This window comes from Stenella coeruleoalba (genome assembly GCF_951394435.1).
Source record: "Stenella coeruleoalba genome assembly, chromosome: 1".
NCBI classification, from domain to species: Eukaryota; Metazoa; Chordata; class Mammalia; order Artiodactyla; family Delphinidae; genus Stenella; species Stenella coeruleoalba.
The window spans coordinates 37,763,184-37,790,564 of NC_137169.1; the positions used below are offsets into that span (position 1 = coordinate 37,763,184).

General features: G+C 46.2%; 2 protein-coding genes across 6 annotated transcripts in view; one reads left to right on the plus strand and one right to left on the minus strand.

Moving 5' to 3' along the window:
• MAST2 (microtubule associated serine/threonine kinase 2) overlaps positions 1-5,974 on the plus strand; it is a 201,222-nt gene extending 195,248 nt beyond the window's left edge. For 3 of the 5 annotated variants that reach the window (XM_079920876.1, XM_079920877.1, XM_079920878.1), the window contains 9 exons: positions 251-373; positions 547-656; positions 1,013-1,167; positions 1,371-1,957; positions 2,596-2,822; positions 3,035-3,157; positions 3,616-3,752; positions 3,889-4,082; positions 4,397-5,974. In XM_079920876.1, coding sequence (XP_079777002.1) covers positions 251-373; positions 547-656; positions 1,013-1,167; positions 1,371-1,957; positions 2,596-2,822; positions 3,035-3,157; positions 3,616-3,752; positions 3,889-4,082; positions 4,397-5,925 — 3,185 coding nt within the window. In that variant the 3' untranslated portion in view covers positions 5,926-5,974. The remainder of the gene's footprint in view (positions 1-250; positions 374-546; positions 657-1,012; positions 1,168-1,370; positions 1,958-2,595; positions 2,823-3,034; positions 3,158-3,615; positions 3,753-3,888; positions 4,083-4,396) is intronic. The other 2 variants (XM_079920879.1, XM_079920880.1) reach the window with 1 other exon arrangement.
• Positions 5,975-10,546: 4,572 nt separating this feature from the next.
• Positions 10,547-27,381, minus strand: part of LOC307183287 (phosphatidylinositol 3-kinase regulatory subunit gamma) — an 85,267-nt gene continuing 68,432 nt past the window's right edge. Inside the window, exons 7-10 of the mRNA XM_079915616.1 lie at positions 26,451-26,627; positions 21,267-21,341; positions 20,660-20,830; positions 10,547-14,064 (exon numbers count right to left, since the gene is read on the minus strand). Of these exons, the coding sequence (XP_079771742.1) occupies positions 13,866-14,064; positions 20,660-20,830; positions 21,267-21,341; positions 26,451-26,627 (622 nt within the window). The 3' untranslated portion in view covers positions 10,547-13,865. The remainder of the gene's footprint in view (positions 14,065-20,659; positions 20,831-21,266; positions 21,342-26,450; positions 26,628-27,381) is intronic.

Sequence of the window (27,381 nt, forward strand, 5' to 3'; positions counted from 1 at the left end):
GCCCCACTAACCTTTCTCAGCACTTGGAGGAGTAGGGCTGATTCCATATAACTGGGAGGTTCAGGCTTCAGGTGTGGGCGGTGCCCCTGGATCCTGAACCTCTGCCCTGCTCCCTGTGGGCGGAAGAGGAAGGTGCTGGAGCTGAGGCCTCCAGGCCCAGCCTTTCGAGGCCTAGGTTCTCACCGGACGTGCTGACCTGGACTCCACACAGCTCACCCCAGCCCCTTGCCCACGCCATCCCTGTCCACAGGCAGTGCCTATGAGGTGAAGCAGCATCCGTTCTTTATTGGTCTGGACTGGACAGGACTGCTTCGTCAGAAGGCGGAATTTATTCCTCAGCTGGAGTCAGAGGATGATACCAGCTACTTTGACAGTAAGGCCACTGGTGGGACGGGGAGGAGCAGGGATCCTACCTGTGTGCCCAGAAACACCTGTGCACCGTGAACTTGGTATCAGGAGCAACTTCTCCAGGCCCTCCTGAGATCCGATAGGGTTAAAGGAGGCCACCACCATGGCCTCTGAAAGGCACTGTTCTGTGTGTCCCAGCCCGCTCGGAGCGATACCACCACATAGACTCAGAGGACGAGGAGGAAGTGAGTGAGGATGGCTACCTTGAGATTCGCCAGTTCTCTTCCTGCTCTCCAAGGTTCAGCAAGGTGCGACTGTGGTGGGCCCAGACTGGAGAACTGGGAGAAGAGGACCTATTGAGGGACATCCCTGGGGCACACCTGGGGAGGAGGGGATGGGCTATCTCTGGGAAAAGAGCGGGCAAGGTCTGGGCCTGCATGTGACAGATGCCTCTAGATCTGCTCAGGGCCCTGACATATGAGATGCCAGGGTGCGGCCAGGTCAGACCAGTGGAATAGCTGTTTCCTCGAATACTCATCTGGTATATATGGGGGAGGGAAGAGGAGAACTGGCTCGAATTCCTGGGCTTCAGGCGCTGAGAATCCTCTTCGCTCCTTGGGAGGTGTGGTCGTTGGGCGTCCCGGCAGGTCTCCTGTGCCCACAGGTGTACAGCAGCATGGAGAGGCTCTCGCTGCTCGAGGAGCGCCGGATGCCGCCCCCCACCAAGCGCAGCCTGAGCGAGGAGAAGGAGGACCGCTCGGACGGCCTGGCAGGGCTGAGGGGCCGAGAGCGGAGCTGGGTGATCGGCTCCCCTGAGATGTGAGCACCCAGAGCTCGCCCAGGGGTGGGCAGCACAGCCATCCGCTGGTGGTCACGGATGGTGGGGAGGCATGTGGTGTGGTGAGGGGCCTTCGAGAAGATGGCTCCTGAAGAGAGGTTCTGTGACACGAGCCCCAGAGGAAGCCTGGGCTGGAGGAGGGAGGCCGCTGGGGCCACCTCACCCTAGGCCTTGTGTCTCACAGATTACGGAAGCGGCTGTCAGTGTCTGAGTCATCCCACACAGAGAGCGACTCCAGCCCTCCCCTCACAGTGCGCCGCCACTGCTCGGGCCTCCTGGACGTGCCTCGCTTCCCTGAGGGCACTGAGGAGGCTGGCGGCCCCCCTCGGAGGCAGCAGCAGGAGGGTGCCTGGCTCCTGACACCCCCGTCTGCAGAGGGGGGATCCGGGCCTTCCCCTGAACGGCCAGCGGAACGGCGGCTGAAGCTGGATGAGGAGCCTCTTGGCCAGAGCAGCGCTTCCAGTCCAGGTGTGGCCCAGCGGGTGGCCAGAGGGCCTGGGCTGGGGATGCGGCAGGGGGCCAGGAGGGGAGGCTCCGCTGCACTGCAGGTCTCACTGGTCACTTGGTCCACAGCCATGGAGACTCGAGGAGGCCGCGGGACCCCACAGCGGGCTGAGGGAGCCACAGCCAAGGCCATCAGCGACCTGGCGGTGCGCAGGGCCCGCCACCGGCTGCTCTCTGGGGACTCTATAGAAAAGCGCACTGCTCGCCCCATCAACAAAGTGATCAAGTCCGCCTCAGCCACAGCCCTGTCCCTCCTCATTCCTGCGGGTGAGGCCCCCGGGGGGTGAAGATAAAACTCATAGGAAGGGCCTTGGAACCTCTGTGGGCCCGTGGCTGGGGTGTGCACCCAGCAGGTGTGTCTGTGTTCTGTGTGTCGAGGAGCAGGGATCCGAGAGGCTGTGTGTCACTGTGGCCCCTTTGTTAAGAGAGCAGGGGTCTCTGAAGGTGTGCGTTGGTCTGGGGGGGGTGTGCGTGTTCCAGAAGGCAGATAGCACCGTGTAATGAGCGCAGGCTCTGAGGCAGAGGCTCATGCAGATCCTGGTTCCATCACTGAAGGGCTCTTGATCTTGAAGAAGGTGCTTAACCCCTCTGAGCCTCAAGTTCCTCATCAAAAAATGTGGATGTTAATGATGGTAACTCATAGGGTAATTGTGACGTTCAAGTATGTATGAAGAGCTTCTGTGGTCCCTAATGCATATAAGTAAGCACTCAGTAAATGCGAGCCCGTCACCTCCTGGGGTCTGCGAGGGTCTGGGCACACGAAGGCGCTTTGCTGCTCAGAGGTTGCGGGGAAGACATACCTGGCTGGGGGCAGGCTCTGTGACTGGAGCTGTGTGGGATCAACAGCCCAGACAGGGGCCGGGCTTGAGCATGGACGCACTAAGTCCCGGCTTCTCCTTCTCCAGAGCACCACACCTGCTCTCCACTGGCCAGCCCCATGTCCCCGCATTCCCAGTCATCCAACCCATCGTCCAGGGACTCTTCTCCAAGCAGGGACTTCCTGCCAGCCCTCAGCAGCTCAAGGCCCCCCATCATCATCCACCGCGCCGGCAAGAAGTATGGCTTCACCCTGCGGGCCATCCGTGTCTACATGGGTGACTCAGACGTCTACACCGTGCACCACATGGTGTGGGTACGTCTGACCATCCAGACCTGTTGTCTCCCAGCTTCATCACTCTTCTTCCTTCCCCTTGCTAGGGCCTGTCTGTCCCTGCTTCTGTCCACGCCCACATTACCCTCAGGGGTCAAAGAGTGGGGGGTAGGAGTCTCAGCTCGATGAGCAGAGCTAGGCCCCACCCTTCATGCTCAGGCTCCAGGCTGAGGACTGTTCTCTCCCCGGGACAGCACGTGGAGGACGGAGGTCCAGCCAGTGAGGCGGGGCTCCGTCAGGGGGACCTCATCACACACGTCAACGGGGAGCCTGTGCACGGGCTGGTGCATACAGAGGTGGTGGAGCTGATCCTGAAGGTCAGTGCTGGGTGTGCCGCCTGCTGCGGTCCCTGAATGACTCCAGCCTTATGAGTCTGTGACTGGCCATGGGGGAGTGGGAGAGTTGGGCGCACACATACCTGACACTGAGGACAGATGCACATACACACGGAACTTGGGCGTGGACATAGCAAAGGGTTTTCACTGGAAGGCGACACCCTCATTGACCAAGGCAGGGATCCTGCTGAGCTGTGGGTAGGACTGGAGGACAGGGCATGTGAGCCTCTTCTCTATCTTCCCAACCCCAAACTACTTGGGCTCCAGTGGAGCCATTTCCTAATCTGTGAAGAAGGAAGGTGGTCCCTGGCTCAGACGTGGTGATGCAGGGGCAGAAGCTCAAGCCGTGGGACAGCCGTACTCAGCGGGAGGGGGAGGGGCAGGGGCAGGGGCAGGAACACAGCCACGGCCTTAGCCTAGGCTCATGCTCTGATCCCCAGAGTGGAAACAAGGTGTCTATTTCAACAACTCCCCTGGAGAACACATCCATTAAAGTGGGGCCAGCTCGGAAGGACAGCTACAAGGCCAAGATGGCCCGAAGGAGCAAGCGGAGCCGGGGCAAGGATGGGCAAGAAAGGTGAGCCAGACTTAGCCCAGGGGATCTGCTCTCAGCCACCTAGGTGCTAGTGTGTGCTGGGGACCCTGGCCCTTGGCCCAGTGTGTGCTGTGCACTGGGCACCAACTCAGACAGCCTCTGACCCCTGTCTCTGCAGCAGAAAAAGGAGCTCCCTGTTCCGGAAGATCACGAAGCAGGCATCCCTACTCCACACCAGCCGCAGCCTTTCTTCCCTTAACCGCTCTTTGTCATCAGGGGAGAGTGGGCCAGGTTCTCCCACACACAGCCACAGCCTTTCTCCCCGATCTCCCACTCAGGGCTACAGGGTGACCCCTGAAGCTGTGCATTCAGGTATGAAGGGCTGGTTGCAGAGACAGCCCCTGGGAGGTAGCAGAGTCCTGGGCCCTCTGTGCTTCCCGCTCATCCCACTCTGAAGCTCTCATCCAACCCACCCCCTTAAGATCTGGCAGTCTTGGGGAGGAGGTGACAGAGGTGGAGGGTGACTTCATTTCTGTAGCCTGGGCTCTGGTTCACTGGTGGAGTAACCTTGATGATCCTGGGACATTCCAGGCCTAAGCCCTGTTTTGCCCCTCAGTCACTTCCAAGAGCTAACTGCTCTGCCTCTGTGTGTGTGTGTCTCTGTTTGTCTGTCTGTCTGTGTAAAGTGGGGGGAAATTCATCACAGAGCAGCTCCCCCAGCTCCAGCGTGCCCAGTTCTCCAGCCGGCTCTGGGCACACACGGCCCAGCTCCCTCCACGGTTTGGCGCCCAAGCTCCAACGCCAGTACCGCTCTCCACGGCGCAAGTCAGCAGGCAGCATCCCACTGTCACCACTGGCCCACACCCCTTCTCCGCCACCAGCAGCTTCACCCCAGCGTTCCCCATCACCCCTGTCTGGCCACGGAGCCCAGGCCTTCCCTACCAAGCTTCACGTGTCGCCTCCCCTAGGCCGGCAACTCTCACGACCCAGGAGTGCGGAGTCACCCCGCTCACCACTACTTAAGAGGGTGCAGTCAGCTGAGAAACTGGCGGCTGCACTTGCTGCTTCCGAGAAGAAGCTAGCCACTTCTCGAAAACATAGTCTCGACCTGCCCTACCCTGAGCTAAAGAAGGAATTGCCACCCAGGGAAGTCAGCCCTCTGGAGGTAGTTGGGACCAGGAGTGTGCTGTCTGGTAAGGGGGCGCTGCCAGGGAAAGGGGTGCTGCAGGCTGCTCCCTCACGGGCCCTAGGAACCCTCCGCCAGGACCGGGCTGAACGGCGAGAGTCGCTGCAGAAGCAGGAAGCCATCCGGGAGGTTGACTCTTCAGAAGATGACACTGATGAGGGGCCTGAGAACAGCCAAGGTGTACAGGAGCCAAGCTTGGTACCTAACCCAGAAGTGGGCCAGGATCCACTCCTCACAGGAGCAGGAGCAGGAGAGGGTGAGGAAGAGGACGCCTTCTTGCCCAGGGATCCCAGGAGCCAGGGCCCGGTGGTCCCAGGCCTATTGACAGGGGTCACACTGGGATCTCCCAGAACGGAAGGCCCTAGTGTCCCCCAGAAGAGGCTTGGGATCCTACAAGCCTTTGAAGAGGCTGCCAGCTCCTCGTCATCAGCTCCCAACCTGGGTAGGGCTGGACCCACAGACCCCATCCCCCCTGAAGGCTGCTGGAAGGCCCAGCACCTCCACACCCAGGCACTAACAGCACTTTGTCCGAGCTCTTCAGGACTCATCCCCGCCAGTTGCTCCACTGCCTCCACCTCCGGAGAGCTGGGCCTGTGGTCCTGGAAATTCATTGCTGAAGACCCTGACAGGGCATCCCCAACCAGAAAGGCAACAATGGAAGATAGGCTGGCCAGCTCTCAGGATTTGGAAACTACAACTCCAGTCCACCCTGCAAACTTGTCTCCCCGACAGGAGGGGAAGTCATGGCCACCCAGTGCCCCTGGGCTGGCCCATCTACCTTGTGAGGTTCCCAGCCAGAGCTGGCTATGGGAGCCTGAGTGTACACAAAGAGAGGAAGAGGAGCCAGCCCCGGGTATCACCAAAGTGCCTGATGCCTCAGGTGACAGGAGGCAGGACATTCCATGCAAAAGCTGCCCCCTCACCCAGGAGCCTGGGCCCAGCCTGCTCCAGAAGGGCCGAGACCCAGGGAGCCCTCAGAAGCATCAGGACTTGGCATTGGCACCCGATGAGCTTTTAAAGCAAACATAGAGGTTGTTTGCCATTTCTTGCACTCAGTCCTGTGTAATACACGCTCTTGGAAACTATCTTTATGTCTTTGGCTTTCTTCTTTCCTTCAGTCAATACAAATGTAACTTAAGGTCCTGTGTTGCTGCTGAGAATGTAGTGATGAATGAGACACGGTTGTGGGAGGGTGCCTAAGCCAGCTAGGCTTCCCAGAGACTAGGGCATCTGAGCTCAAACCTGGAGGACAGATGATAGGTAGTCGTTTGCTAGGTTGGAAGAGTGGGGATTAGTGTGAGAAAGAATGTCCAGACAAAGAGTACGGCACTTGGCGTACACCTGGCATACTCAAAGAGCTGAAAGTAATTCAGACTGGAAATGGGTCTAGTGAGTTAGGCAAGGGCCATATCTAAGAGTCTTCTAGGAGTTTAGACTTTCTGTAGGAGATGGAGAACCAGAGAAGGCCATGTAGCAAGTAATATTCCTGCTTTATAGAGAAGGGAACTCAGGTTTTCAGACATTAACGTGAGCAAGATCATGCAGCTCTGGGCAGGGCTAGGATTAGAATCTAGACTCTCTTGACTCTAGAACCCACATTTATCTCCTAATTTGGAGTGCTCTTAGCCAGTAAATGAGAAAAAGAGGTAGAGGGAGGTGAAGAGTTGAACTTGGGATATATTTAATTTGAGGTACTTGTGGGACATCCAGAAGTTTGGGTGCATGGGTCTGGAACTCAGTAAGGAAATCTAGACTGAAGTTAGAAATCTGAGAGCCATCAATGTATCAGTAGTAATGCACTAGCATTTAAGGCAAAGAAAGAAGACATCAAGGAAGAGTCATAAAATCCAAAAGTAAAGAGATTTTAAATGGAAGGAGAGCTTACTTGGTAAAATGCTGAGCGGCCAGGTGAAATAGAGAAACTGCCTTCCGTATTTAGTCATAAACCCTTAATGTCTGTAGCCAGTCAGCCCTTCTTGGGCTGTTCTCAGGTAGGCCTTAGCACTGGATATGGACATTGCTGATGTGAGCAGCCCCCAGTAGGTAGGACTGCAGTTGGTGAGTGGGTGGGTGGTGTGGAAGGAAGGGGGAGGACAGCTGTGGGACCATTGGAGGAGTCGGGAGATGGTATCCCAGGGACAGGAGGCAGGGCTGTGGTAGAGGGCCTCCATGGTGATGCAGGACTCACTCGCCAAACTGCTGTCTTGCACTGACTGTTCTGTAATCCAGTGCCTAGGTCAGAAGGAGAGGCATCAAGAGGCCTAGAGACAGGAAAATGCCTCTGGGTACTGGCTGGGCGCGACATGCATCCTGCAGCTGCTCGTCACCCTGCGTCGGGAAGGCTGTGGCCGCCAGAGGGCGCACCCTGCCTGTGGTGGCAGATGTCTGTCCCCTCAGCCTTCCAGGCCCCTCTTGAACCTCCCTTCCTCCTTCCTTCAGTCATTCACTGACGGCAGATCCTTGGACAGCCTTTACGGGACACTGGGAACACAGGTAACTAGTTGCCTGGGGCAGCCCCCCATGTAGGTCAGGATCTGGTTAGAAGCACCATACCATAGGTAAAGGGGGAGGTGCGGGCACATCTTGCAGCAGTTCCTGGGAGGGAGGAACTGCCCCCCTGGGGCAGTTGGAAATGGGAAGGAAGGGGTTTGCGAAGAGTAGGCACAGAGATGCTAAGCATCCTGTATTGCTTAGGGCAGCTGCCCCAAGTGCCAGTGGTGCTCCCCTTGAGAAACACTGCTCGATTAGCCTGAGGAGTGAGGAGCTTCTGGAAGGTAATTCTGGGAGTGGTATAATCAGATTTAGGTTTTAGGAAGATCACTGGCCGCAGTGTAGAGAGGCTCAAGTGGAGTAAGCCGACCAGAGAGAAAAATGATGTAGTGACCCCTTGTGGTGGTCTAAACTAGGATGGCAACAATGAGGAGGTGTCCCGAGAGACGGAGGGGAAGTGTAGGGAGCTGGACGCATAGCTCTGGCAGCCATCAGCCAATAGGTGGTAATTAAAGCCATAGGAGAAGATAGGGATTGTACAGAGGACATGTGCAGAAGGAAAAAGGAAAAGGTCCAAGCCACTGGGGTTAGCTGAGTGGAGGGAGCCAAATGAAGAGTAACTGAAGTAGGGGATGAGATCCTGAACTTGGGAGAAGCCAGATGATTTTACGAATTTTGTGATTTACCATAAGAGCAATTGAAAGTTATTTAATGGTTATACGCAAGTTCAGATTTGGGTGTTTTTTTGTTTTTAATTTTTTGGCTGTGTTGGGTCTTTGTTGCTGTGTGGGCTTTCTCTAGTTGCGGCGAGCAGCCTACTCTTCATTGTGGTGCACAGGCTCCTTATTGCTGTGGCTTCTCTTGTTGCGGAGCATGGGCTCTAGGCACGTGGCTTCAGTAGTTGTAGCACACGGGCTCAGTAGTTGTGGCTCGCGGGCTATAGAACGCAGGCTCAGTAGTTGTGGTGCACGGGTGTAGTTGCTCCGTGGCATGTGGAATCTTCCCGGACCAGGGATCGAACCCGTGTCCCCTGCATTGGCAGGCAGATTCTTAACCACTGTGCCACGGGGGAGGCCCTTTTTGGTGTTTGTTTTGTTTTGAGTTTAGTTTTTTTTGTTGTTTTTAGTTCCCCGACCAAGGATTGAACCTGGGCCCTGGCAGCGCAAGTCCGAGTCCTAACCACTGGACCACCAGGGAATTCCCCAGATTTCTATTTTGAAACGATGACTCTGGTTGCTATAATGAAAATGAATTTGAGGGGGCAAGAATGATAAAAGGGAGGCCTTCCAGTATTGTTAGAGATAGTGAAACAGTGAAGTTGGAGAGAAAAGTTGGGTATCTTTGCTATTTAGAAAGTAAAATTGATATGGGCTGGTGGTGGGTTTTATGTAGACACAAAGCAAAGGTATCAAAGATGATGACTACATTCCTGACCTATATAACCAGATGAATTATGTATTTCCATTCACTGAAATATGAAATAATGAAAGAACCAGGGCTACGTGGTGACCCTGCGTTCAATACGTTGCATGTGAGGTACCTCGCAACATAGGTCTGGGCAGGAGAAACAACGATGGGTATAATTGGCCTAGAGATGGTAGGTGAATTCATGGATGTGGATAAAACTGCCAGGGAAAAAGGCATAAGTGAGGTGGCCAGAGGAGCCCAGGAGACTTAAGAGTCCAGGAGAACTAAAAGGAACAGTCAGAGATGCAGGAGGAAAACGAGATGATCATGGAGTCAATGGCAGAGTTTTTCACAGAGTAGTCACAATGCTGGTTACCTAAGACATCAAGGAGAGCAATTTCAGGTAGTGGTGGGACCCGTACTGAAAAGCTTGAGGAGGTGAAGAAATAAAGACAAACTTAGATGTTTTTTTAAAAAGGTTAGGCTCTGAAGAGATAAAGGATTGAGTAGAGACTGAGCAAGTGGAGTGAGAGACAGCCAACCACGTTTAAATGGATCATCCAGTTGAGAGGAAACAACAGAGAACTCACAGGAGATTCCTGAGAAGATGGGAGAAAATAGGATCCAAAATACACGTGGAGAGACTAGCTTATAGTTGGAGGAGGGCTACCTTTTGTAATTTGACAGGTGAGAGGGAGAGGAGTTATGTGGATGCAGACCAGTTATAGGTTTGGTGGTAGGAAGGTAAGGGAATTCACAGCCAAGCATATGTTTACTCATTAAGTAGACAAAAAGTTTGCAGTCCTGTGGGACACCCAAGGCCCCATTTGAGATATCCCGCCAGCAGGTGGAGTTCAGAAGAGAGGACTGGGCTGGAGATAGATAGGAGTTTGAGCATCCCATGCCGAGGGTGGGAAAAGCTCTCGGAATTAGGGGAAATCATCCGTGGTTCCTAGCAGTGGCCTTGAGGGTGCTATGTAGCTAAGTGCAGTGGGGAGGAAGGACGTTGGCAAGGTCATTTAGAACAATAGATTATTGCCCTTCAGTCTGATTTGTAATTCAGTACACAGGTGAGTGGGGCCTGAGTGACAAGGATGAGAACTGCGGTGCCCTTTGCCCACAGTGCTGGTCACATGTTTGCTGATTATGTTCCCAACATGTAGGAACCTCAACAAAGAGGGTGATGGCCGGGGGCAACAAGAGGACAGGCAGACTAAGACAGCCCACACCCCTGCCCCCACAAAAGAGCATGCAAACACACTGCTGGGCAGAGACAGGTATTAAGAATCAATTAAGTGGCCTTTCTGATAAGAATGGGGTGAGGACAAAAGGGCTCTCACGTTTAACTTTATCAGGGTTAGTTTCTGAGTCTCCCTGTGTGCTGTGTTGGTGGACAGGATTCTGGCATCATGCCTGACAGGCTTGACTTCCTCTTCAGGGGAAGAAGAGAGCCTCTGGTAACCCCAATTCAACCCCAGGACTGATCTTGATTTTTTGGTGCCACGGCGGAGAAGGTTTGGGAGCTTTGGGGTTTTTCAATACCCCAGTCCTCTTCCTTTTGCCCGCCCCCCCGCCCCCCGCGTGCCCAGCCCACCCCTCCATAGCATGAGAACAAAAAGGTGCTTTATTGCAATGTCTTTATTGTATTACTGGAGCAAGTTGGCCAGACTGTCCCCACTTGGGGAAGGTAAAAAACAAAAAGACCAAAAAGTATCTCCCCTCACCTTCCCCCCACCCTCCCCCACAACTGCACAGCAATGTCTGAACACACCTGGTGACAAGAACAATTTGCAAAAGTGGTCTAGGAACTACATTATGAATTGTCCCAACACAAGACATACAGTTGGCTTCCTTGTAAATCTGATATTTTTACGTAACTACATGAATTTTTTTGACTACACCAAAGACAACAGAAGAATAGGTTTTTCACGAGTAACAACAGGGCACCAAAGTCACATGCTGGAGTTTGTAAGGAAACAAGGTTGTCTGTCACAAGTGGCTGGAGTTAGAGCAAGGCTGAGCAGGTGACAGCAGAGGGCCCAGCCAGGCCCCCATCTGGACCCTCTGCTTTGAGGCCATTGAAGCCTCAAACAGATCTACTAAGGAGTCTTAACTGGCAAGAGACCAACTTGAAAAACCAGTAATTGCCCAGATGCAATTCTTGGCCCAAGAGGACCCATGAGGCTGGTTCCTTGCTGCAAGAGGAGACCGGTGGAAGACACCACATTGGCTCTCAGAGCTTCTGCAAAGCACTTGAGGGTCCAAAATGAGCGGGGATTCCATCGAGGCCTGGAGACAGGGTAGGGGCAGTAATCAGAAGTCCTCAACCTTGACCAAATCAGTGGTAAGGACACCACTAGCCTATACAGGCCTGAGGTATGGCCAAGGCTTAGTTAGCATCTATGGCCAGATGGAGACAGAGCATTGTTCTGTGATGAAAGCTCGACCTGGAAAAGATAGGCCTCTGACCAGTGTCCAGCCAGCCCCAAGCTGCTTCCGTGTTGGTGGCCAGCTTCTCTAGCCAGGAAAACAGTGAGCCCCTCTGGTCTTGGTCTGTCTCTTTACCCTCTGCCTCACTGAGGCTGCAGTTAAGATGCCGAGAGAGAATCCCAGGGCCCAGATCATGGGATAACACACAGAGCTAGGTTCTGAGGAAGGAGGCCAAGACCTGCTGCCAAGACCATGGAGTAAAAGAGCTGCATACTACCCCTCTAAGTGGTTAGCAGACTGGTCCCTATGCCATTTCCACTGGTCAAGATCAAGCAAATCACATGGCAACTCCTCAGAAAAGATACTTTCCAACTTCTCAAATGATCCCTAGGTCTTAGTTCCCACAAAGCAACAAATTCAGTAATGAAAAACAGGAAAGAAAAAAGTGAAGGAATGTATGACTTAAAAATGAGTAGCCCTTCTCCACAAGCCAGCCCAAGTGTAGATGGTAGATGGCGCTTGCGCTCTCCCTGCACACCCTTAACGCTGCCTGATAAGGAGCAACACATGGTTCATCCTCATTCTCCTTTTCGTTTATTTTAAGAGATATCCAGGACACACTAAATTTTAGTACCAGAAAGAAGGGATTCCTTGCACCCAATCTTGAGCATCTAGCTGCTTAAGCAGGTTCAGCAATCTGGCAATATGGGGAAGGGATTTCAGCTGGCTATCAACTAGTTGAGGGCTTAGGTCAGAACAGTGACACTGGAGGGGGTTTCATTTGTCTGCCTCACCCAATCCTGAAACTGCAACATAACCAAGGAAAAGCCAAAGATATGCCCCTTTTCTTTCTATCTTCACTGTCAGTAACTCTGGAGGTTCTCCCCCAAATTTTTAATCTATTTCTATGTCATGGTCCATTCTAGATCCTGTCACCAAGATAAGTGCTCAGGGAAAGCAAAATTTGTTTCTTTCATCCCCAAAACTAGAGTTTCCCTAGGTGTAAACCTTATTTATTCACCAAGACTCAGATATTGACTTCTGTAGCTCAGCCAGGATGCCTGACTGCACAGCTTTGGGCTCAAACAGCTGACTCATTCGAGCCTATTATGGCTCTAGGATTGGCTCAGAGGCAGCTGGACTCTATTTGTCAAACGAGTGTTGACTGAGGAGGGTGGCGCATAATGGAGGTAGGAGTAGAGGCTGCCTCCAGCTCCATTTGCCCAGCTTCACTCAGCTGGAAGGCTTAAATCACATGAAGCAGAAGATTCCTGGCCTAAAATCAGGGCCACTGGAGCATGAGGACAGTCTGTGCACATCATCTTAATGGCAGGATCACAAAAAAGGCAAAGAAAAAAGCTTCCAGATGGCTTCGGCTAACAGTCTAAACTCCAAGCCATCCCTTCCTCTCCTTGCAGAAGTTTCAGAAACCACTGTATGGAAGCACATGGGTAATGTGGTATGACCCTCGCCCTGGAAACCAGAGCCCTTGGGCCTGTGATTTACTGAAGTCCCTGACCGCAGTCTGGCTCCCTTCCAGCTACAGCCTTAGCCACCTATGGTTCCCCTGGGCCCTACCCAGCAAACGACAGGAGATGACGGGAAATTAAACCATGTTGACTATTTCTGCTGGGCATTTAAACTTGGGGAAGCACATATAAGAATGTTGTTCTACATCATTATTTGGTATATCAAGCCATCTAAAAGCACTGGATTGCACCTTTTCTTTACTCATACACACAAGTTACAAAGGTTTCAAACAACAGATCATTCTTTAGGCTAAGGAAACACCACACAAGTACCAACTTCATTTTATGATTCAAAGCTCACCAACCCACGAAAAGAACACTTCCTCACCTCAGAGAAACAAGGGCAGGGCAAAAGGAGTTACACTGACCAATTTTAGTGTTTGCTAAAACTAACAAAGTCTCTAGTTTTACTTTCAAGTTTTGGTACAGAAGTGTGCATTCAGATACTAGTGCCGCCTTCTTCCATCAGACCTTAGTCTGGCAACAATCGTTTTGCTGGGATCAATTTGGTTTCTAAACATAATGCTTCTTTAAAGGGAGGAGCTACTGAGATGCTGACGCCTAAACGATGTTGGTTAAGTACCTTCGGCTGAAAGTTTTTTACCCATGGATTAAGATTCTTTAAATGAAATCCCAAGCCTCCCCATTTTCCTTTGGTTGTCTTTTTCACCAAATGCCATTCTACCACCGAACCAAAACCACCGCCTTGTTGGGAGGAAGAAAGAAGGGCCGTGCCCCACCACACTCTCAGAGCAACATGGCCTCTCAGAAGAGGACATGGACTCCTCAGAGGCTTCCAGATATAACCCTCACCCCCATCAGGCCTAATGTGTTCTGTTGAGGGTGCCTGGCTAAATAAAAACCCCAATGAAACAGACTTTCCAAAAAACAGCATCTGCTCCCAGCTTCCTATGTCAGTGCAGCGGTGAGTCACAGAGAACCCCAGGCCCTGTATGCCCCCATTCTGGCCGGCTGCTGCTCGGCCTCTCCACTTCACATTCACAGAATCACTTCTTGTGCAAAACAAGCAGTCTACGTAGAAAGAATGCCCTCATAGTCTAATAAAAACTGTATAAAAATCGCTAGAGAGCCACCGCTCTTCCCACTCCCTCTTTATCTGCAGAGCGAGGGCATCTGTGCGTGGACAGGGTAGGCAAGCCTGACGTTGAGGGAGTCATTGTGCTGGACGAGGGATGTCTGCTGGTAGTGGAGCACCAGCTCCTTCAGTGAGCTGTACAGGTTGTAGGGCTCTGCAAAGCCATAGCCCCGAGCAGTGCTGTAGATCACGCAGTGCTTCACTTCCCCATCAGCACTGCAACGATACAACACACAAACACCACAGGGAATTAAGGCGGATAGCAACAGATAAAGGGACCCTAAATGAACAGAAGTCTGAGAGCAGTTGTTCTGCAAAGGAGAAGTAGAAGCTTTTTGTCAATCAAAGCTTGTACGATATCACACCCATGTGTTGCCCCCCCACCCCGACAGACTTGTCACAGAGATACCCTTCATTTCCCAAGACCTGGTAGCTAAAATGGATGGCTGCATTTAATCACTCAGCTCTGGACCCCCATTAGGCAAGAATGCACTGCAGGGGGCAAAACAAACCAAAAAAAAAAAATTAAGTGTGCAAATCAGTGGGTTTTAGAATATTCATAAGGTTGTGCAACAATCACCACTATCTCACTCCCTAAAAAGAAACCATGTATCCATTAGTAGTCACTCTGTATTCCTCCCTCCCCCTAGACCCAGGCAACCACTAACCTACTGTCACTACGGATTTGCCTATTCTGGACATTTCATATAAATGGAATCATACAGTATCACTCAATCTTTTTGGTCTGGCTACGTTCACTTAATACACCATTGTCAAAGTTCTGTGTGGTAGCATGTATTGATACTTCACTTCTCCTCATGGCTGAGTAATATTCTATTGTATGGATATGCCACAATTTGGTTGTCCATTCATCAATTGATGGGACACCTGGATTGTTAACACTTTTTGGCTATAGTGAATAGTCATGTACAAGTTTTTGTATGGACATGGGTTTTCAGTTCTCTTGGATATATACCTATGAGGGGAACTGTTGAGTCATAAGTTAAACTTCTTGGGAATTCCCCAGAGGTCCAGTGGTTAGGACTCAGTGCTTTCACCACCATGGCCCTGGGTTCAATCCCTGGTTGGCGAACTAAGATCCCACAAGCTGCGTGGCATGGCACCCCCCAACCCTGCCAAAAAGAAAGTTAAACTTGAGAAACTGCCGAACTGTTTTCTGAAGTGGTTGCACCATTTTAAATTCCTGCCAGCAGTGTATGAGGGTTCTAATTTCTCCACATCCCTGTCAACACTTGTTATTGTCCATCTCTTTGATTACCATCATCCTTGTAGTATCTCATGGTGGTTTTGATTTACAGTTCCCTAATGACTAATGACATTGAGCATCTTTTCATATGCTTATTGACCATTTATATATCTTTTTTAAAGAAGTGTCTACTCGAATCCTTTGCCCATTTTTAATTGAGGCACTTGTCTTTTTATTGTTAAGAGTTCTTTATATATTAGACACTAGTTGCTTAGATATATGATTTGCAAATATTTCCTTCCATTCTGTGGGTTGTCTTTTTTACTTTCTTGATAGTGTCCTTTGATGCACAAAGTCTTTAATTACAGTGAAGTCCAATTTATCTTTTTCTTTTGTCGTCTGTGTTTTTGATGTGTAAGAGACCACTGCCTAATCCAGAGTCACAAAGATTTATACCTAATCTTTTCTCCTAAGTGTTTTATCTTTTAGCTCTTACATTTAGTTCTATGATACATTTTGGGTTTTTTTAAAAATATTTATTTATTTATTTTTGGCTGGTCGGGTCTTAGTTGCAGCACACGGGATCTTTTTGTTGCAGTGCATGGACTTCTCTCTAATTGCAGCACGCAGACTCTAGCTGTGGTGCCTGGGCTTAGTTGCCCTGTTGCATGTGGGATCTTAGTTCCCCGACCAGGGATCGAACCCACGTCCCCTGCATTGGAAGGTGGATTCTTAACCACTGGACCACCAGGGAAGTCCCTATGATACACTTTGAGTTAATTTTTGTATATGGTGTGAGGTAGGGGTCCAACCTCATTCTTCTGCATGTGGCTCACCAGTTGTCCCAGCACCATGTGTTGAAATGACTATTTTTTCCCCTTTGAATGGTCTTGAGACCCTTGTTGAAAACCAACTGACCATAATTGTAAGGGTTTACTTCCTGGCTCTCATTTCTATTCATTGATCTACATGTTTAATCTTATGTTAGTACCTCACAATTTTGATTACTACAGCTTTGTTGTAAGTTGTCAAATTGGGAGGTGTACTTCAACTCTTTTCTATTCTTTCAGGTTATTTTAGCTGTTCTGGATCCCTTGCATTTTCGTATGAATTTTAAGATCGTCCTGACATTTCTGGAAAAAGCCAGCTGGTACTGTCTATGGGGATTACACTGAACACATAGATCAATTTGGGAAGCACTGCCATCCATGAACACGGATGTTTTTCCACTTATTTAGGTTTTCTTTAAGTTCTTTCAATGATGTTTCATAGTTTTCACTGTATAGCTTTTGCATTTTTTTAAGCCTAGGCATTTTTTATGCCATTATAAATAGAATGTCTTCATTTCATTTTCAGATTATTCACTGCTAGTATATAGAAACACAACTGATTTTTGGTATCCTAATCTTTTAACCTGCAACCTTGCTGAACTCATTTACTAGCTCTAATAGTTTACTTCTTCTTTTCCAATCTGGATACCTTTTATTTCTTTTCCTTGCCTAAATGCCCTAGCTAGAACCTTCTGTACAATGATTAGAAGTGGTGAGAGCAGACATCCTTGTCTTCTTCCTGATCTTAAGCATTCAGTCTTTTACCACTACGTATGATATTAGCTGTGGGTTTTTCATTATCAGGCTGAGGAAGTGCCCTCCTGTTCCTAGTTTATTCAGTGTTTTTTAACATGTAAGAGTGTCAAATGCTTTTTCTGAGTCTACTGAAATAATCAGTAGATTATTGTCAGTTGATTTTTGTCCTTAATTCTATTAATATGGTTTATTACATTGAGTTTTTAATGTTGAACCTCTTGGCATTCCTAAGATGAATTCTACTTAGTCATGGTTTATAATCCTTTTTATATGCTGCTGGAGTTGCTTTGCTAGTGTTTTGTTAAAGAATTTTATGTCTATATTCATAAGGAATATGCCTTCATAAAATGAATTAGGAAGTGTTCTCTCCTATTTTTTGGAAGAGTTTGTGAAGGACTTGTGTTAATTCCTTTTACAATATTTGGTAGAATTCACCAGTGAAGCCAATTTCTTTACTTGTTATAGTTCTATTCAGAATTTCTACTTCCTCTTAAGTCAGTTTTGGTAGTTTGTGTGCTTCCAGGAATTTGTCCATTTCATCTAGGTTGTTTAATTTGTTAGCATATAATTATTCATAGTATTCCATTATTATTTTTTTTTATTTCTGTAAGGACTACAAGTAGCATCCCCTCTTTCATCCTGATTTTAGTAATTTGTGTCTTCTCTCTCTCCCGTGTGTGTATGTGTGTGTGTGCGAGACTTTAACTATTTGTTCATCCCAATTTCTGGTTTCACTGATTTCCTCAATTGTTTCCTTTTTAAAAAAAATTATTTATTTTATTTATTTATTTTTGTCTATGTTGGGTCTTCGTTGCTGTGCGCAGGCTTTCTCTAGTTGCGGTGAGCGGGGGCTACTCTTCGTTGTGGTGCATCATCTTCTCATTGCGGTGGCTTCTCTTGTTGCGGAGCATGGGTTCTAGGTGTGCGGGCTTCAGCAGTTGTGGGTCATGGGCTCTAGAGTGCAGCCTCAGTAGCTGTGGCACACGGGCTTAGTTGCTCTGCAGCACGTGGGATCTTCCCAGACCAGGGCTTGAACCCATGTCCCCTGCATTGGCAGGCGGATTCTTAACCACTGTGCCACCAGGGAAGCCCTCCTCAATTGTTTTCTATTCTCTATTTTATATAATTCAGTTCTAATCTTTATTATTCCCTTCCTTTTGCTTGCTTGGGTTTAGTTTGTTCTTCTTTTTTTAGTTTCTTAAGGTGAAAGAAGGGTAGGTTATTGATTTGAGAGCTTTTTTAATATAAATGCTTACAGTTATAAATTTCCCTCTTAGCACTGCTTTAGCTGCATTCCATAAGTTTTGAATTTTGTGTTTCTCTTTTTTTTTTTTTTTTTTCGGTATGTGGGCCTCTCACTGTTGTGGCCTCTCCCGTTGTGGAGCACAGGTTCCAGACGCGCAGGCTCAACAGCCATGGCTCACGGGCCCAGCCGCTCCGCGGCATGTGGGATCTTCCCGGACCGGGGCACGAACCCGTGTCCTCTGCATCGGCAGGCGGACTCTCAACCACTGCGCCACCAGGGAAGCCCCTGTGTTTCTCTTTTTAACTCGAAGTATTTTCTAATTTCCCTTGTTTTCCTTTTTTGATCTACTGATTATTTAGGAGTGTGTTATTTATTGTCCACATTTGTGAATCTCCCAAATTTCCTTATTTTTACTTTCTCATTTCTTTCCATTGTGGTATAGACAACATATTTTGTATGATTTCAACCCTATTTATTGAGACTTGTGGCCTAACCTAGAGTCTAGCCTGTATAATGTTTCATGTGCGCTTGAGAAGAATGTGTATTCTGCTGTTGTTAGATGGAGTGTTCTAGAGATGGCTGTTAGGTCTAGTTGTTTTATAGTGTTGTTCAAGTCTTCTGTTTCCTTGTTGATCTAATTGTTCTATCCCTAATCAAATTTCTTACCCCAAATGGCAATAACAATAAGGATCACAAGTGCTCACTACCTAACTCCTTAACCTAGTGAAACACATATATTGTTGGCTCTAGCCTGAGAAGGCTGTAGAGTTAAGCAATTTCTTCTTAGGCTTCTTTATAATGTCATTTACAGATATTAAAATGGAAAAACAAGTGAGTTTTATGCCTTGACTTCCTACTACATGATCATTTTAATTTTACTATGAGTCTCCTTAAAAACTGAACTTACTCACATCCCTAACTTCAGCAAATGTCCTGAGTAAACTGAGAAATCACTGTAAGCAGGCTTTCTGTAGCTGGAATGGCTAACAAACAAGTGGAAGTCTGTGATGCCAGACTCTTTTGCTTCCAATCTCTCCAAAAGTGAACCCCAATATGATATATTACTGCAGTTGGTTTTCATAGGCAACAGAAATCCACACTGCTGTGGACTTGGGTCTGATTAAGTCTGTGGCTAAAGGAAGGAGAAGGAGAAAAAGAATACAGCTCCCCAAGATACTCAAGCTGCTCCTTGGTCTCCCAGGAATTAGCTGAGCTGCTGAGGAGCATTTTCCACCAGCCAAGTCTTTAACCCACAGGCTGCCACCCAACGACCTAGATAAGAGTGAGGGACTACTAATGTGCTGGGCTTATTGTCTTCCTTCTTTTTATTGTTCTTAAAAGATCTCAGATCCTGCAAGAGCCATCTTCTCCTGCCATTTCCACTCAAATAAACTTGAGTATCTGAGCCCAGGTCAGAGAGAAATGAAATGTTTCAAGTAGCTCTATCTTTGGATAATACTAATCCAATTCCTGCCTTACTTTTTGCCCATAGATGTCCCACTTTTCAATATCCTTTCAAAGTCCAGTTCAAATGCCACCTCTTCCACAAAATCTCCCAACCCTCTTTCTCCATCAGAATTAGTTCTTCATGCACACAGCCTACTAGTGATACCTATGTCACAGTGATTTTGTTTATCTTGGATATTTAACTGTGAAATGAAGAAAGTGTGGTGCAAAAGAAAAATGCGGGCTTTGAAACCAGGTAAAGTTGGATTCAAACTATGACTGCATGACAGAGACAGACCACTAAGGACAAGATGATCATGTAAAGCACTAAGCATTCCGTTAATATGAGTGTCTTTTGTCTATCGTCACCACTTTGTCCTCTTTGAGGGCAAAATCATTTTGTCATCTTTGCCTTCTGGCATGTCCATCAGCAGCATCATTATCATAATAATATTAGTAGATAACATTTATTTACTATGTTCCAGCACTGATCAAAGTATATTAAATCATATATATTAACTCGAGTAATACTTTAAAAACCCTTAAGTAGATATTATTATTATCCTTATTTTACAAATAAGGAAACTAGGCAAAGAAAGTTTAAGTAACTTACCCTAGGTCACATATCTAGTAAGTGGTAGAGTCAGGATCTGAATCCTGTATATCTGGCCCCAAACCTTGCTCTCATGACCATCATACTGTACCTCCACTCTAGGTATGGTCTTTGTCAATGAAAACAGTTGCCTTTTTAAGGAATATATATACAACACTTTGGCAAAATCTCACTGAGGCATGATTAATTGTCCCCAGAACTTCACTTTCCATTAAAAGGAAAATAGGCTTTTCCAAACAAAGTCATAAGATCATCTTACAGAACACATCCAACATTTTCTATCACAACCTCAACAGAATACTATTTAAGTACAAATTTTAGATAGTTTTTCTTCTGAAGTAAAAACAGTTGTTTAATCAAGCCTTCCTTAGTATGACAATGAAGGCCAAGTTAGGCAAGCAGGAGACTACTAAAGAATTAAGTGATCTTTTCAATTGAAAATCTCAAGTTACTTTTCACAGATACCTAAAGTCCAATAGCAACAATGCAGGGCCTAGTCTGCTTACCATTTAAATTAAAATCCCCGAAATAATTTCAGATGGTATTTCTCTTAAAGCAACTAACTGTTTTCTTTGTACTAATATTAATGGTCTAAGCCATGGTTCCTCATTTTATTGTACTTCAACTAATTTGATCTGAACTTTAGGAGGGGTTGATTTTCTATTAATCAATGAGGAAGTTTTCAAAAGGTTATACCCCCAGAGAAGACTTACACCACAGAGCAAGCATAACATCCTTTCTTGCTACTCTCACGAATTAAGAATGCACCATCAGGTTTCCCATAAAGCAAGTCCTCTGCTTGTACTCGATTGATATCCTCAACAAACCAGGTTTTCTCATCATAATGGGGCAGGTTTTCATCTTCCTCATTGATAAAATAGGTCCTAAAAATTAAATGTTAAAATATTATTCTAACGATCAGTTTACTTATATCTAAAAGCAAATTCACGAATAACACTCTCTTCTAAATCTTAAACCACAAAATGACAGTGGAATTGCAATTAGTTGGATTTTTTTTAACAGCTTTATTATTTGCTATTATGCAGAAAGCACAGAATTCACATGTTTCATCCAATAACCTGACACATGAATGTCTGAATGAGCAATGCTTAAGCATCCAGGTTTCATATGGTTCATCAGGTCTTTGAACTCAAGTGCCTATAGGGTATTCTTGAGGCAATTCAATTTAAAGAGGTGCAAAGTTCTTGATTCAAATGTCCTCAAGTAACAAAGAGAACCAGCACTCAGGATGTATTAAGAAGTCCCATGTCTTATCCTGGAAACAAAGCCCTCTGACAGAAAGGTACAGAGAGAACTTACTCAGCAGCATCCTCATTCTTGATTCCCAGCCAGGCATTTAGGCGCTTCTGTCTTACTCCTTTGTGATTGAGCCACCTGCCAGAGGGAAGACACCAGTGTCAGTGTCTATGCAAACTCTGCCTGGACAAACTTCCAGGGTCCAGGAACTTATTTTCCTCAGTCCCACTAAGAATGGCCAGAGATTTCCCTAAACTTGTTTCTCCATTACTTTTCCTTCAACTTTTTGCAAAAAGGCAGAAACACGGAAAGCTACTTGAAATTAGGCACTTCTCTCACTTTTCACTTTCCTTTTCTAGAAGGTTATATAACCACAAGCACACATATACTTGCACTCAAACACAATGGGACACTTGTTTCTGAAATCATTAGTTAGGTGAGCATGGTGTCACATTTGCAATCTCCACTAAACCAGAGTATGCAATCCCTCACTGGCTTACTACTAACTTGAGTTAAATTCTAAAACAGAATTTCAAGGTCTATTTTTGCACCTAAGCAAGCCACAAGAAATTCCGGGTGGCAATCTGAGTAATTAATACAAATCTACTTCATCACCAGGTAAATCACAGTATTTCAAAATATACCAACATTTTGGATGTAAAATGAAATAAACCATTTCATCTCTTTCCGCTGAGATGGACGATGGCCTGAAACTTCAGTGGAGTATAAAAACTCTTTCATTCATCACCATCCTCCAACCAGGCCCCTGATCATTCAGGTGTCATCATAAACATCTCAGGGAAGACTACCCTAAATTGTCCCAACTAAGGCAGTCCACCAGTCACTCTACACTTTTCTTTATTTTATCATCTTCATAGTACTTGCCTGCAATTCATTTTTTTAATGGGTTTTTTTTTTTTGGCCACGCTGCGCGGCTTGTGGGATCTTAGTCCCCAACCAGGGATTGAACCCGGGCCACAGTAGTGAAAGCGCTGAGTCCTAACCACTGGACCACCAGGAAACTCCCTGAAATTCATTATTTTCACTTGGTTATGTTTGTCTCCCCAGCTAAAATGTAAGCTGCTTTAAAGAAAGGGATCTGTCCTGCTCATGGCTATTCCAAATGCTGAAAACAGTGCCAGCACATGGTAGATATTCAATAAATAGTCAGTAAATATCTGTAGGTGGGCCACTTTTAACAAAGTCTTCAGGGTCAACTCCAAGGTCATCTTGTATCTCCCTCTGACCCCAAGTACACTAGATAACTTGGCATCGCACCTAATTTTAAAGTTATTTTAAGACAGATTACACAGCCTTTCTCAATGAGACATGTTCTTCAGTTAACCTGGATTTCATTTTGTATGCTTAGTGAAACTGGAAAACAACTAACATATGATCTTGATAGAATTTATTTAGTAACAAACCCCATCCTACACTATCACTTCTCTTAGCAAAATATCCAGATACCCTCCTCTAAGCACTCTTAACATCCAAAGTTTTCTATCCTTGAAGAACTGATCTTTCCTTTATTAAATAAAGAGACAAGCACACTGGGTAAAAGGCTTAAAATGAACAAACTACACCACATTTTCTCTTGAGTCCCCATTTTCTTGTAAACCACCAACCTCTGTAAACTGAGCTTCCCTTTCTGCCACAAGGAAGTTAAGACACCCAGGAAAATCCAGGCGAAAGAGAAGAATATTTTGGTTCATGCTCCATCTATGATGGTCTCTGCCTTCTGACACAGGCAACTTTTCTAATCTCCCAAAAGTCCATTTCAAATACTACTATATAGTTCTGACTCCTTAAACATCTAATAACAATGCCAGGAACTGACTAGCTTCTAAAAATGATTTTTAAAAAGCTCAAGTAAATTTAGCATGTTAATTCATATTTAACTTACTGTTATTGAGTAATGCCACATATAAAACAGTACATTCTAGGGGGAAAACCTGAACAAAGCATCAAAGACCTGACATCCAATTCTCATTCTGTCACTAACTGTGAGGTTTTTTTCTTTGTTTATTCTAAAAAAGATATGAAGTTGAAGTTACAACATAAATTCAGTTCACATAGGATGAACTTATTTTCTTTATGTTCAATTTTATCTTCAACATAAAATCCCTCATCAAACTATCATTTTGTTTACTGTGTACTATGACATTTCATACTATGACATTTCGCCTAATTTGTATCAGTTAGGGCCTTGGCTAGAAGCAGAAGGCACAGTCAAACTGGTAGTTGAGGAGAGTTTACTATTTACAAAGGTCTTGAGATGTTTTAGAGAAACTCCCTGGGGCTAGCAGTAGTGGGAAGACATAACCTCTCCTAGAACTGAAGAATCAGTTGGAGACAGCAGTGACTTGAACCCAGAGAGTATCGTATGGAGAGTGCCACCTTTGGTAGAGAATGAGGACACAGCCAACTCACTGTGATCACACAGAGAGGAAGCCAGAAAATAAATATTCTTACTTCACTCTCCTCCTGCCCTCTCATCTCCTGCCAGTGCCTCCAAATGGCCAAAACTAATTAGAAGCCAGAGGGCAAATAGATCCGTTTTCTTAGGCACAGAGCAGGGTAGAGAAAGATGAAGAGTAGAAACTGAGAGGGCAAATGGAAAATTCCAGCACACCCTTTGAAATGGATTAGCGGTGGTTTTTTTGAAATGGATTAACTTTAAGTGGACTTTTTTTTCCAGGACCTATTATCCTCAGATAAAGAGATGGCTTCCTGTACTCAAGGAGTGTTTACCCAGCATAAGAGAATGGGACTTTTAATGGCTTATTTAGGATACATTTTAATGTAAGATTAAACTAACTTTTGTAGTCACAATGTGTACCTTTACCGAACAATTACTGACACAGTAATAATATCCTTCAGAATTCCTCATACACACAGCTGCCCCATCTTGCCTCTCCAATTTTACTTTCAGGAAGTTGACTTTTTGGAGCTATGTGTAAGATGACATTTATTCAAATTAAGTTCTATGATATTCAATTTGGATCACAGTTTCAGTCTCCTGAGATCTTTCTGGAGCCTGATATTTTATCATCTATCTGATCAGGTACTTATCCCAGCTTTTTAAAATATGATCAAATAAAATATGATCAGCTGCTAATGATGATCCAATCACTGATAATAATGTTACTTTGGGCGTAGCTGTGGATGGACTGACACACACTACACAGAGCCTACTTTAGGGTGGCAATAAGTCATAGTTTATTAGTCAGGAAGACTAAGTTGTGTTATGGCAAATTATTCTTTATTTTGCATTCAGGTTTATGAATACCAAGAAAAGTAAATGGTAATCATGAAAACTAGCTCCTGATGAAAAAGAATTGCAAATGAACTCCTTTTTTTGAAAAGGAATTTTAGAGGCTTTTAGGGAATTCCCTGGCGGTCCTGTGGTTAGGACTTGCGCTCTCACTGCCGTGGGGCCTGACTGGAGAACTAAGATCCCGCAAGCCACATGGCATGGCCAAAAACTAAAAATAAAGTAAAAATAAATAAAGGATTTTATATTTAAGAAATATTTTATTCTATATTTAAGAAATGAAATTCTGCATTTAGGCATTCAAGAATATTCTAGAAACAGTACATTGGAATCTCAGCAGAAAATCTCAAAAAATCCTTATGGGCTATACAGTGGGAAGTCAGGGAAATGTCCACATGCAAAAGGGACCTGATAAACTAATGACAGTCTCTCGTTGGGTGCTGCAGAATTCCAACCTATTCCAACTTCAACACAGGACCAAAGAGAGATCATATTCAGTATCACGCAGCAATACAACCAGTCTCTTTCAGGACTGACTGTACAATTTCAGCATTAGAGCAGATCAAGCCTACCAATCCTAGTATTGTCTTTGTTAGAAACATCAAAGCATGGACTATGGGACAGTGGAAGCAACACTTCCAAAAGAGGCAATGGTTTTGTGTGTCTCCCTAAATATCCTAGCAGGATACAAGCAGGTCATGGCTTATCATTCATGATAAATTCTAAATATAGAGCTAAATTCTCTTATATTTAGCTTACATAACTTGTTAAAGGAACTTTCAAGGTCTAGTTTGCCACCCTTAGTCATGCACCTAGGAATGGTAGGTTTCTTCATATCTCATCACTTTCCAGGGCAAAGAAGTGCTTCCATTCATTCCTTTGGTCCATGGCACAGCCTTCTTGGGCCTTTCTTCAGCTTCATTATATGACCCAAACCATATAAGCATTCCAAGAGCAGACACATCCTGCTTTTACACAAGGGCACCTCCCTGCCTTGCTTCCAAAGCTCTTCTGTATGCTATGTGTACTTCGTTGACTTTTTTTGGCCACAGTAGCAAAATGAAAGATCTCTAGAGAGGAGTGCTACTAAAAATTACTCAGTATAATGTAGTTATAATTGTTTGCTCCCAAAACAATCACCTTAAATTTTCCTCTACTGAAACTCAACAGCCAATGTTCCAACCTCTAAGCTTGTATTTTATCCCCTCCCTCTTTCTGACACAAAGAAACCCTCAGAGGTCTTTACTCTGTCTCCTCCTGCCAAGAGTTTGAACTGAGTGTGTTACATGCATGAAAGTCACCCATAAACATATTACATAACAGTCTATTATTACCTAGAACTAAACCTAATATATTTTCCTTTCTCATGGATTTTCTCCTTCTATGAAGCAGTCATCTGGCCTAAAACTCTTAATCCACACATCTTGTTCTGATAATATATCTTTCAATCTATATTTAGATAATATCCCTATATCTAGCTAAATCACAGTTTTCCATCACTCCTCAGGTGTGCCATTTTTCATACCTGCTATCAACAGTAATATTTCTATTACTTAAATATAGAATCTTATTTCTTAAATATAAAAACCCTTTAACGGACTATTCTGTATACTTCTTTGTAGGCCCCCACTATTAGTGCCCTTGCCTTTGAGGGGTAATTTCTGTTTCTGTGGTTCTTCTATGTAGCCGAAGATTCTGGGTTTTGTGTTTTAGGCACACATTAAGGAATCTGTACCTTTAAAACTCAACCATTTTGCTCATTTGTATGGATTACAGTCTTACCTTCTGACTGGCCCCACACGCTTGACTTCAGGTAGACTCTGATACCGCGACTACTAACAGGACTGCTTTCCTAAATTCTTACAATCTCACTGGCCAGTTCTCAATGACAAATCTCTTCTACCTCTAAGGTCTCTAGCACAGTAGGAATCAGGTGGTGGTGGATCCCTCCCACATAGTCCCAGAATACTCACACAAGGTGCTGATCTCGGATCTTGCGCAGCTGGATCAGGTCAGGTTTGATACTGTTCATTTTTTTATCTATTTCCCGGTTGTCCAAAGCTTGTTTCTTCAAATCCTGCTCTAGACGCATTTTGCTATCATGAATCTCACCCAGACGTGATTTTAATTTGTCATAGTTCATCATAATTCTGTGAAAATATTTGACATATTAAGGCTAAAACACGAACCAAGCAGGAGCTTTCCACAGTATGAACACAGCCCTAACACCTGAAGTGTGGTGGACATCTGCTGTTTTTGCCTGGCACATACCCATTCCTACTCTTCTGGGAACAGCACCCTCATGTTCCCTGCCCCCATCTCAGATTCACAGGTGAACATCCATACCACCCAGCCTGGCCAATAAGAGTGTTCCATTCCTGGCGGCGCAGTGATTAAGAATCCGCCCGCCAATGCAGAGGACATGGGTTTGAGCCCTGGTCCAGGAAGATCCCACATGCCCTGGAGCAACTAAGCCTGTGTGCCACAACTATGGAATCCTGCATGCCACAACTACTGAAGCCTGCACGCCCTAGAGCCTGTGCTCAACAAGAGAAGCCACGGCAATGAGAAGCCCACACACCACAATGAAGAGTAGACCCTGCTCACCCAAACTAGAGAAAGCCCATGCGCAGCAACGAAGACCCAACGCAGCCAAAAATAAATTAATTAATTAATTAAAAAAGAAAAAAAAGAGTGTTCCATTCCATCCTATCCCTGCCTCAGGCCACAATGACTTGTTCAGAAATGGGAATAATACCCAAACTGACCCAATGAGAGTCAAATCTAGGACTCTTACTAGAAATATTGTAAACAGAGATTCTCTCTTTCCACTGGGACTAAGTTGTGAACATGTGATTCTAGGACTCCCAGCAGCTAATATTGCTACCTCGTAGGGAAAGCCTG